This window comes from Zingiber officinale, chromosome 4A (assembly GCF_018446385.1).
Source record: "Zingiber officinale cultivar Zhangliang chromosome 4A, Zo_v1.1, whole genome shotgun sequence".
NCBI lineage: Eukaryota > Viridiplantae > Streptophyta > Magnoliopsida > Zingiberales > Zingiberaceae > Zingiber > Zingiber officinale.
The window spans coordinates 105,551,448-105,561,469 of NC_055992.1; the positions used below are offsets into that span (position 1 = coordinate 105,551,448).

Genomic DNA, 10,022 nt, shown 5'->3' on the forward strand with positions numbered 1-10,022 from the left:
GCTCTTGATGGTGGCCGGTTCTAGCTAGGAGAAGAAGGAGAGAAAGAAGGTTTTGTTTCTTGCATCCCTAGGAGCTTGGTGGTGGTGGTCGGACCTCTACTTCTCTTGGAGAATTGTGGTGGCCGAATCTTGCTTGGAGAAGAAGGTGGCTTAGGTGGATTCTCGTCTCGGGAGATCGTTGCCCACACAACGTCCGAGATTAGAAGAGGAATACGGTAGAAGATCAAGAGGTTATTTGCTTACAAAGAAAAGTATAACTAGTAATTGTTTTCCGCATCATACTAGTTTTCTTTGTATAGTTATTTTTGGAAATACCAAACACAAGAGGCATATGATTCTAGAGTTTTCAAATTTGTTTCGAATTTGTGTTTCTTTTGTTTTATTTTTCGAATTTGTGATTCGATTGTTCTTTTTGGTTAAACCTAGAGTTATTTAAGGAAATTAAATATTAGCTTTCCTTAAAAGGCATTGTCTAGGCGGTGGTGGATGCTCTCATACTCAAGAAGGTCATGTGTCTCGCCATGCAGTCCTGGAAGTCTATTTTGAAAATTAATATTTAATGAAATTAATAACATAAGTGGATTTGGATCAATAGTGTTAAGTTCCGCTTGCGATCCAAATCTAAACCATCAAAAACAGATAAGTTAAATTTGGAATCAATGATGTTAAGTTCCGTCTGCGATTCCTAATTTAACTTCTAAAGAACACAATAGGTTATTTAAGGAAAGGTTCGACACTTGTACAAAATTTTGTATAGTGGAACTGGTACGATTTTCCTAGGTCTAACCAACATAAGCATCGGCGAAGGTAAGGAATATTCACTGTTTGTGCTACAGTAGTCTTCTTGTTGCTCCGCTTTCCACTTTATTGCTGGTGACTGACTTGAGAGTCGGAGGCCCAATGCCGGGGGCCCCTTCCCTGGCTCGGCACTGACGTAGTCTATGTTGCAGGTCCCGCGAAGTTCACAGGAGAGTAGCATGAGCGCTACATCCTCAACTTTCTGTCTCTTCGACTTTCGGATAGTGCCAGGAAAAAACTTGTATCATATGATTTTATGTGCTTTTCCTGAGTCGATCCCGGGCAAGACTTCTACTGCTTTAATTTCTCATTCATGCCCATACTTGTTTTTGCTATCTCAAACAAAGCCAATTCAGATTTCATTGATGAAGGCATTAAATAGACGAACTTGATGGCAATTAAAAGCCACATTCATTGCGCCAGTGCTTGCTGAAATTATTGCGGATCAACAAGCTGATGCCAAGTACAACTTCCAAATCTGCCATGAATGGCAAGGCTAAAGCACTTCAAGTAGATTGCTCCTTTACAAGGCTAATGAGAGCAAATTAATGAACTCCTTTTGAGGCTGATCCCTAAGCATCTTATTCCTTAAGCCTCTGTTAATTAATGTAAAAAGTCACCTTCTTCACCATCAGCATTTTGGTTGAAGGGTTGGCTTTGGCCATTAAAGTATACAGTTTATGCATCAGTATGAGATATGATGATTGATTAAGGCAGATAAAGCATGAGGCAGCAAGTAGCAATCATTCCTATCCACATGCGAAGCATGCATCAGGATTAGAATATATGGATAATTAATTAAAAGGCTATTGTTCAAACTTCAAAGTCATAGTGGTTAATGATTAATTAATGGAGGATGGTGATTAGTTGGACGGATGCAATGGATCGGATCGACGAGGACAAGAGCGTCCAGCGGGGCGCGGCGCACATGGCCTCCCACCGCCGGCGAGACGGCGGCAGCGCCTTGCGGATTAATTAAGACAATTCACACTTTGTTAAGGGGAGAGCTTCTCTCCTTCTTCCCATGCCTCATCTAATTAGTTAATTAATGTTATTGCTTTTGATTTTGTCAAACTTTTCTAGTTGAATAAATGGAATGTTTTTAATTAATTTTAAGTTGAATAATCTTAGCCAATCTCTGTTATATATGAAAATATTTTAATTAGTGGCGTCACTTTACTTGCTTGCATTGTGATTGTTAACCATGGTTAGTGATAACCCTAAATGAGATTAGTGTTAATTAATACGGAAAATGGTTCATAGGGGCAATTAAGGTGCGCATGAGGAGGACAGCATCTCTTAACACTCCCCCATTAGTTTAATCCCCTCTCTGCCTTTTGCCTTTTTCTCTGTGCTTTGGCATCCATTAAGCTAATTAATTAAAATTTTAAGCATCTCGACCAACCGCAAGATGTGGAGCTTCTTGCTAATTTAATTTGCTTGATTAATTATTTCTCCATCATACTATTATGATTATGTATTTATGTGGTAAGAGGGTGATTAAAGTCTAGTTTTGGTTGATTTCGACTTGCAAATAGATTTCTTATTCATAATGAAAAGTGGAGAACATAGATCATGAAGATGCTAAGAGGCGGACTGAGCTTCGAGACTTGAGAGTGGAAGGGATGGATTTTAATAGACTAAATAAAAAAATTACATAAGTAATTATACTTCTTTAATTGTATCATTAAAGAAGTACAATGGAGCATCTTAAATAGGACTGAATAAGAGTTCAAATCCATCCTTGAAATGTAAAAAAAAAAAAAATAAAACAAATATTTTTTGATACTACTCACTTGTAGTGAAATCAATAGGTTAATTCGATCAAGGTCATCGTACGAATCTATCAGTCCTCTTTCCGACTGAACCGATCGATCGATGGCGTAGCATTTTAAAACCCCGGTTTGTCCCACCAATGCCTAAGTTGTCCACATGACCGAGGTGAAGAGCCACATGAACCAACGATCGACTCCGTCCCCAAACCCCAGAATTAAATAAACCCTACAGAAGTTATCTTGTTGGCTGTTGCACCATCAACTTAATTAATTAATTAATTTCTTGACGTGATAGCAGCATTGATATTAACACAACGCCGGTTAATAATTAATTAATCGATTTGTATAACACTTCTGTCCAAGATTTACGGCGAAAAAGAAATGGTGTTTTTGATCAACTGTTGCAGTAAAAAAAGGAAATAAAAAGTGGTCAAATACATTTATTTCTAATTTTCCACTGCATTAATTTCTGAAGCTATAAATTAATGCTGCGTGTATTAATTAAATATCTTGTCTTTTTTTTTTGTCTAATTAAAAAAAGTGTATATATATCTCGAAGTAAACGAGAGCAGATGATGATACTTGCTCCTGGGCGACGACTTTATCACTCTCCCTTCTCCTTCCGTCGTCGGCTCTATCTGTCCTCGATCTTGGAAAGAAGGAATAGGAAACGAGATCGAGAGCTTTTCTATGATAGGGGGAGATTTTGTGGTGATAAAAATTTGATTTTGTGGATTTCTTCGTGTCAAAGAAGCGATTTTTAGGTGGGAGATCGAGGGAGAACAGGGAAGCTGGCGAGCAAGTGGTGGGAGCGGGTAGATGAGGCTGCCATGGCCGGGATGGACTCCGGCGGGGGAGGCGCCAGAGGTGGGGGATCTTCGTCGGGCTATCTCCACCACCTCCTTGGGCCGACGCAACCGCTGGCCGCCTCCTCCTCATCCACCCAACTTCAAGCGCATGAGGAATCGAAGGCCTCGCCGGAGGAAAGCCCCGGGGCTGACCACGGAGACGGCGAGGGAGAACAACCCTCTTCCTCCGCTGCTGGATCCGGCGGCCCTGTCCGCCGCCCCCGCGGGCGGCCCCTCGGGTCGAAGAACAAGCCGAAGCCGCCGATCATCGTGACGCAGGACAGCCCCAACGCGCTCCACTCGCACGTGCTGGAGGTGGCCGCCGGCTCGGACGTGGTCGAGTGCCTGACCGAGTACGCGCGCCGCCGCGGCCGGGGAGTTTCCGTGCTCAGCGGAAGCGGCGCCGTCGCCAACGTGGCCCTGCGCCAGCCCGGGGGGCCGGGGAGCATGGTGGCGACCCTTAGAGGGCGGTTCGAGATCCTGTCGCTCACGGGGACCGTCCTTCCGCCTCCGGCACCGCCGGGCGCCGGCGGCCTCACCGTGTTCCTGTCGGGAGGCCAGGGGCAGGTCATGGGAGGCAGCGTGTTGGGCCCGCTGATGGCGGTGGGGACGGTGGTCCTGATGGCCGCATCGTTCGCCAATGCCATGTACGAATGGCTGCCGTTAGAAACCCAGGAGGAAGCATCGGCCGTGGAAGAGGTACAGCAACACGGCCCCGGCGGTCTGCAATCGCCAGGCACCGCTACCGGTGAAGGCGGCCCCGGCGTTCCCTTCTACAATCTCGGGGGAAGCTACCAGCTTCAGGGACAGGGAGAAGGATTCGGGACCGGGTGGGGCAGCGGCGGCGGCGGCGGCGTCCGACCACCGTTTTGAATCGGTCTTTCTTTAGGCACCTGACCTCCACCGTTGCTGACCGAGTCCGGTCCAACACACTCCGGCGTTGGAACGGAGGAGATTGAGCGCTCTCTATCCCTCTCTCTCTCTCTTTGCTTGTTTAATTTCACATTGCTCCTTCATTAATTTCTTCATGGATTGCTTGTTTAATCATGCCTTTGCTTTGCATGCATTTTAGTGCCCTCCAAAAAACACACAAAAAAGTGTCCCTCTCATAAGAAATTTATCTTGTTCATATTTTCTGAATAGATAAATCCAAACATCAAAAATCATAATTTTATTTGTTTAATCAAACAAATTGATCAAAATTATTTGTGCCTCAAATTTGATGAACGATGTTGTGTCATATCTGCGTGCGTGGTTCGTGTCTCCCCTGCCTCCACGTTTTCTCCCTGCGCATTATCTGGTGGTCGCCATGGAAGCTGGGAAAAATCTGTCTTTTTTGGTCATGCATGCAAAAGAAATTCCGCTCGCCTTTGCGGAAGCTGCTATCTTCTTCTCTGCCTTCATGGCGTCGCTAGTGAGGCCCAGTTGATATCTTTCCTCGTGCTTCCGCACCACGCTTCGCCGCGGCCGTTAAATGGCCTCTGCTTCCTGCCGCGGAGGGCACCGTCCATGCTGCAGCCTGAGGGGCCGCCGCCGTTGTCCTAAAGTCGCCGTCGCCGTCGCCATCGCCATCTCCTCACCCGATTTCCTTTCTTCACGGATCGATCTTCGCCGACGCGATTATTTTCGCCGGAAGCCAATTTTAAGGATTAGGTGTTGTTCGGCAGGTCCCGATGAAAATCCTAGCGGTAATTCAGTGGCCGGAGCATCAGAAAAATTCGAGCTTGGAGTGGAGGAGGTCGCCCCCAATCTTCTCCGCCGTTTCGAGCAGGACCAGCCTGGTTCCGGAATTGCCAGTGCCATTGGAGAGGCAATGCCAACCCGGGATTTCGTTACACTCTCCGCGTGTGTGGTTGGCCTCTTCACCGGTGTTTCTGTTGTGCTCTTCAATATTGCGGTGAGTGAATTGGATATTTCGTAGTTTCGTGATGATTTTTGGGGCAACAAAGTTTACAGTTTAGTACAATCTCCTCGTTAGAAATACCAAAATTGAATATACTCACTGCAAGCTTGCTACATGGAATTTGCTGGATTTCGGTATGGAGCTACTTCCAGCTCAATTGTTTAGTTATTTTCAATTGCTAAGCTATTTAGCGTCACTAGAATGTGTTGTTCTTGTTCATTTACCGAAATGTTATGTGAAAGAAGTTAATTTCTGCAAACAGTCATTATAGCCTTTGCTTGTAGAGCTTACCCACTTAGTCTTTCTTGCTGTAGAGCTATTGAAACAACTTTCTCTACAAGAAGAACAATTATAATCTCTTGTTATGACTGATTCTTCTATTCATATGAAATATGAAATATGGAAAAGGGGTTTTGTTACTACCTATATCATTAAGATTAAACACATATAGCTGAAGAAATTTCTTGGCATTCCAAAATAACAACCTTAACATAAAGCAATGAATCACTATAAACTGTCCCCACGGTGGTGCCCAACTGGCTAGAGGGTGACAAATTTGCTATAATGGGGTAGGGATCAAATCCCGGTGGGTGCATGTCCTCTGGGAAAAAATCCTCCCACCCCTAGCCACTTGGCAGTCGGCTATAAACTGACCCCGTGCTTTACCTCCTTTCACATAATGTGGGGATGAAGGGGTGTCTGAGGTGAGCGTAATCACCTTTTGCTACAACAATGAATCACTACAAACCAAACATAGTTCAGCTGACAATTCTGTGATTTCTTAAATTAAGAGATTTGTAAGTGAAACAAACTGTGTTCACAACAAGCATTTTTTTTTTCTTAGTATGTCATGTTAGCTTATGATCTTTGCCTCTTAATGTCGCTTTTCTGCTTCATGTCATCTCCCTTCATGTGTGTGTGAAGTCATAGGACCATTATAATCTCCATCAACTCTTGTATTTCCAACTTTTGCAGTATTTAAATCTTTGTTATTGAGAACCATTTTTTTATATAAAAAACTGATATGCATGTTTCTGATGGGATTTCCTTATCCATTAATTGATCAGGTACATGAAATACGTGACTTTTTCTGGGATGGGTTACCTTTGCGAGGTGCATCATGGTTACGGGAGGAGCCCATTGAGAATATTTGGCAGAGAGTCGTTCTGGTTCCTGCTTGTGGTGGTGTAATAGTTGGTATACTAAATATTCTAAGGAGTTCCTTGAAAGAAACATCAGGCATGACTGCATCTGTGAAGGAAGCAATGAGACCACTTGTGAAAGCCATGGCTGCTTCTGTCACCCTTGGGACAGCGAATTCATTAGGACCTGAGGGTCCTAGTGTTGAAATAGGTTCCTCCATTGCTAAAGGGATTGGTCAGTTGTTTGGGTTGCGTGGTGGAAAAAGTTTGTCTCTTGTAGCTGCTGGATCAGCTGCAGGAATTTCATCAGGTCCTACTTTCATTAAGCACTCATGCTAGATTAGTGTTTGTAAAATCAGTAATTACTAATTAACATTCTCCTCCTCTTGAACACTGAAGCTAACAGCTTCCGTGTACTAAATCTCATGGATAAGCATGCTGAACCTTTGGAGTAATGTTATCTACTTAAACAAATTGGCATTTCCTTTAAGTATGTTGATCACAGTTACCATATTTTTACATTCAATTTTCTATTATACATAGGGCTTCCATTTCACATCATAAATGAAGTTCCCTTGAAAAATAAGTGGGAACAGTATGTTGAAGACTAACACATTTATTCTAGTGCCATATTTATAACAATAACAAGCCAATGCTGTGTTTACATTCATGATTATTTTTAAGCAATAGATTTTGTTAAATGTGCCAGCTAGATTTTTCATATCTATGAAATACCATATAAACAAGATTCACATTCTCTTGTTGGCTCCTGATAGGATTATGGATACACAATGAAACCACACATCGCTAATACTTGTTAGTAGTGGAAATGAACAATAACATAGATAAAAAGAAAAAGTTGTGGCTCACCATCTTTTGTTTTTCTAAACCATGTATAGACCTGAAAAACCTCACTGTTGTTTTTTTCCCCCATTTAGTTTGTGTCATCCACAAGGAGCTTATGGCTTTCATCATAAAGCAGAAGGATTGAATTTTTTATTTCTTACATTCATTCTTCAATTAATACATAGTATCTAAATTTTATTATAGGTTTCAATGCTGCTGTTGCTGGATGCTTTTTTGCTGTGGAATCTGTCTTATGGCCTTCAACAACTGATCCATTCTTGTCCCTTTCAAATTCGACATCAATGGTGATACTCAGTTCTGTCATAGCATCTGTTGTTTCAGAGGTCGGTCTTGGTTCTGAACCAACTTTCACTGTTCCAGCCTATGACTTCCGTTCACCAAGTGGTACGTTCCATTTCTTCATTATTCAATTTTGAGACATTATTGTTTGGCTCTGGAGCTTTTTTCAAGTTGTATTTTATAATTAAGTTTGGTAGAGTTTTGAATGAGATTCTATCTTTCAAGCTATTTTCATAATGTGTGCTACAGAACATGATCTGAAGATGTTTATCATTGAATAAATTTTCAGAGCTTCCTTTGTATCTTTTGCTCGGAGTCCTTTGCGGGATAGTTTCGGTGACCTTATCAGGATGCACGTCTTTGGCACTGGAAGTAGTTGACTACCTTCAAAGGATCACAGGTGTAACAAAGGCCATATTTCCTGCATTGGGTGGCCTCATTGTTGGTTTGATAGCTTTATCGTATCCTGAAATTCTATACTGGGGCTTTGAGAATGTGGACATTCTACTTGAGTCGCGACCTTTTGTGAATAGTCTTCCCACTAACATCTTGTTTCAGTTAGTTGGTGTGAAAATATTTGCCACTTCTTTAAGCCGTGCTTCGGGTTTGGTGGGCGGCTACTATGCACCATCCCTTTTTATAGGTGCAGCAACAGGAATGGCTTATGGCAAATTCATGTCGTCTACATTCTGCGGCCCAAACCCATTGATTCATCTATCTGCTTTGGAAGTGGCATCACCTCAAGCATACGGTCTGGTAACTTTTCTCTACAAAGCCCACAATAGATCATAGTTAGAGAACCGTTCTCACATTGGCTTGCACTTTTTTCTACTTGCTTCAAGTAGAACGACAGTTTAAAACGAGTGGCTGACCTTCGAACGTGTGATACTCATGTGCATTAATTTCATATTAGTAGGGCTGTTTTTTCCCACAAAAGAAATGACAACTAAATAGAGAACTAAAATGGATTATAGTAAATTCTCAATAACTACTTTCAGATCATTAGAATTTAGAACACATCTTGCTCTTTTTATCTGTTATTCACGTTGATTGTTCAATGGTCTGTGCCGAGTCTACGGCATGTGTAAAATGCAATTCTTCAACACTAACAAAGTTTTTGCTAATGTTTACAGGTGGGAATGGCTGCCACTCTTGCCGGTGTATGCCAAGTACCTTTGACATCAGTTTTGCTTCTGTTTGAGCTAACACAGGACTACCGAATTGTTCTACCACTCCTTGGAGCTGTAGGGATATCATCATGGATAACATCCCGCACGAGCATTAAAAGAAAAGTTGCAAATAAGTTGGACGAAGTGAAAGGAAATGACATAGATGTTCCTCGACGAGCAAGTGTGCCCAGTGAGAACCAGAACGATGACTATACTGCAGCTTCTGCCGAAAATAATAACATCGATTTGTGTGAGATCGAGACTTCTCTTTGCGTCTATGATGTCAGTGCTGAAGTTAGTAGTATGGCGCACAAGCTCACAGTATCCCAGGCTATGAGAACTAAATACTTAAGCATGCCGATGAATACTTCTGTAATTGAGGCAGTCACTCTCATGCAAACGGAGAAGCAATCCTGTGCGGTAATAATTGATGGCGCCGGTTTCTTGGTAGGATTGCTACTTTTGGAGGAAATCCAAAGTTTCCTTAAATCAAGGACGACAAGAGACATCGATACTGAGGTGAGAAAAAAACCATTAACATATTACTAAGTTAGATTTCTTGGTAGAATGATAGACATTCAAAGGTAATCAATTAGATCCTATACTTCAAGTGTAACCAAATATAATTGTAGATGACATGAGGCTCAAAGAAGGAAGGTCTCAGGACCGAGGAACAATGGCATAGAATCAGTTCCCAACTGATTCCATCTAATAGCATTATCTAGCAAGTCTAGCACAGAATTGTTTGCAATAGCTCTCATGTAATAAATAGATTTTCACTATTGCTTATCAGGTAAACGATATTCTTGTATCCAACATATGCCATGTCGAAGGAGGCAAGTGCAAAACATGGACAGCTACGCCCGAAATGGAACTTCTTGCAGCCAAATATATCATGGACTTGCACGGAGTGGATCGTCTCCCTGTCGTTTCACAGCATGTCGACGGACAAGAAAGTTCGCGGTTGGTTGGGCTCTTGGACAGGGAATGCATTATCATCGCTTTCCGGTAAAAATTCGTGTGCACAATCGTTTATATAGGCAGTTAGTCCTTCCAGTGGACGATCTCATTGTTAACACTATCTTTGTTGCAGAGCTGCAGCAGCTAAAGAATATCTCAGCTTGTCCTCCATGACCACAAGGCTTGAGTCTTGACGAAGAGAACATCACGGAGAACCTTATGATCCTTTCATTGCATATAATCAATTTTAAAAAAAAAAATCCCTAAACCAATGGATGAAC

General features: G+C 42.4%; 2 protein-coding genes across 2 annotated transcripts; both read left to right on the forward strand.

Annotated features, from left to right (window-relative positions):
• Window positions 1-3,148: 3,148 nt before the first annotated feature.
• LOC121973519 (AT-hook motif nuclear-localized protein 25-like) lies at window positions 3,149-4,494 on the forward strand. The gene has a single exon (XM_042524936.1). It carries the CDS (start codon window positions 3,404-3,406, stop codon window positions 4,292-4,294), a length of 891 nt encoding a protein of 296 aa, XP_042380870.1. The 5' UTR covers window positions 3,149-3,403; the 3' UTR covers window positions 4,295-4,494.
• A 185-nt stretch (window positions 4,495-4,679) lies between these two features.
• Window positions 4,680-9,982, forward strand: LOC121970459 (chloride channel protein CLC-e-like). Its single transcript, XM_042521201.1, has 7 exons — window positions 4,680-5,318; window positions 6,392-6,776; window positions 7,517-7,717; window positions 7,902-8,368; window positions 8,746-9,300; window positions 9,575-9,789; window positions 9,875-9,982. Exons 1-7 carry the CDS (start codon window positions 4,896-4,898, stop codon window positions 9,933-9,935), a joined length of 2,307 nt encoding a protein of 768 aa, XP_042377135.1. The 5' UTR covers window positions 4,680-4,895; the 3' UTR covers window positions 9,936-9,982.
• Window positions 9,983-10,022: the final 40 nt, after the last annotated feature.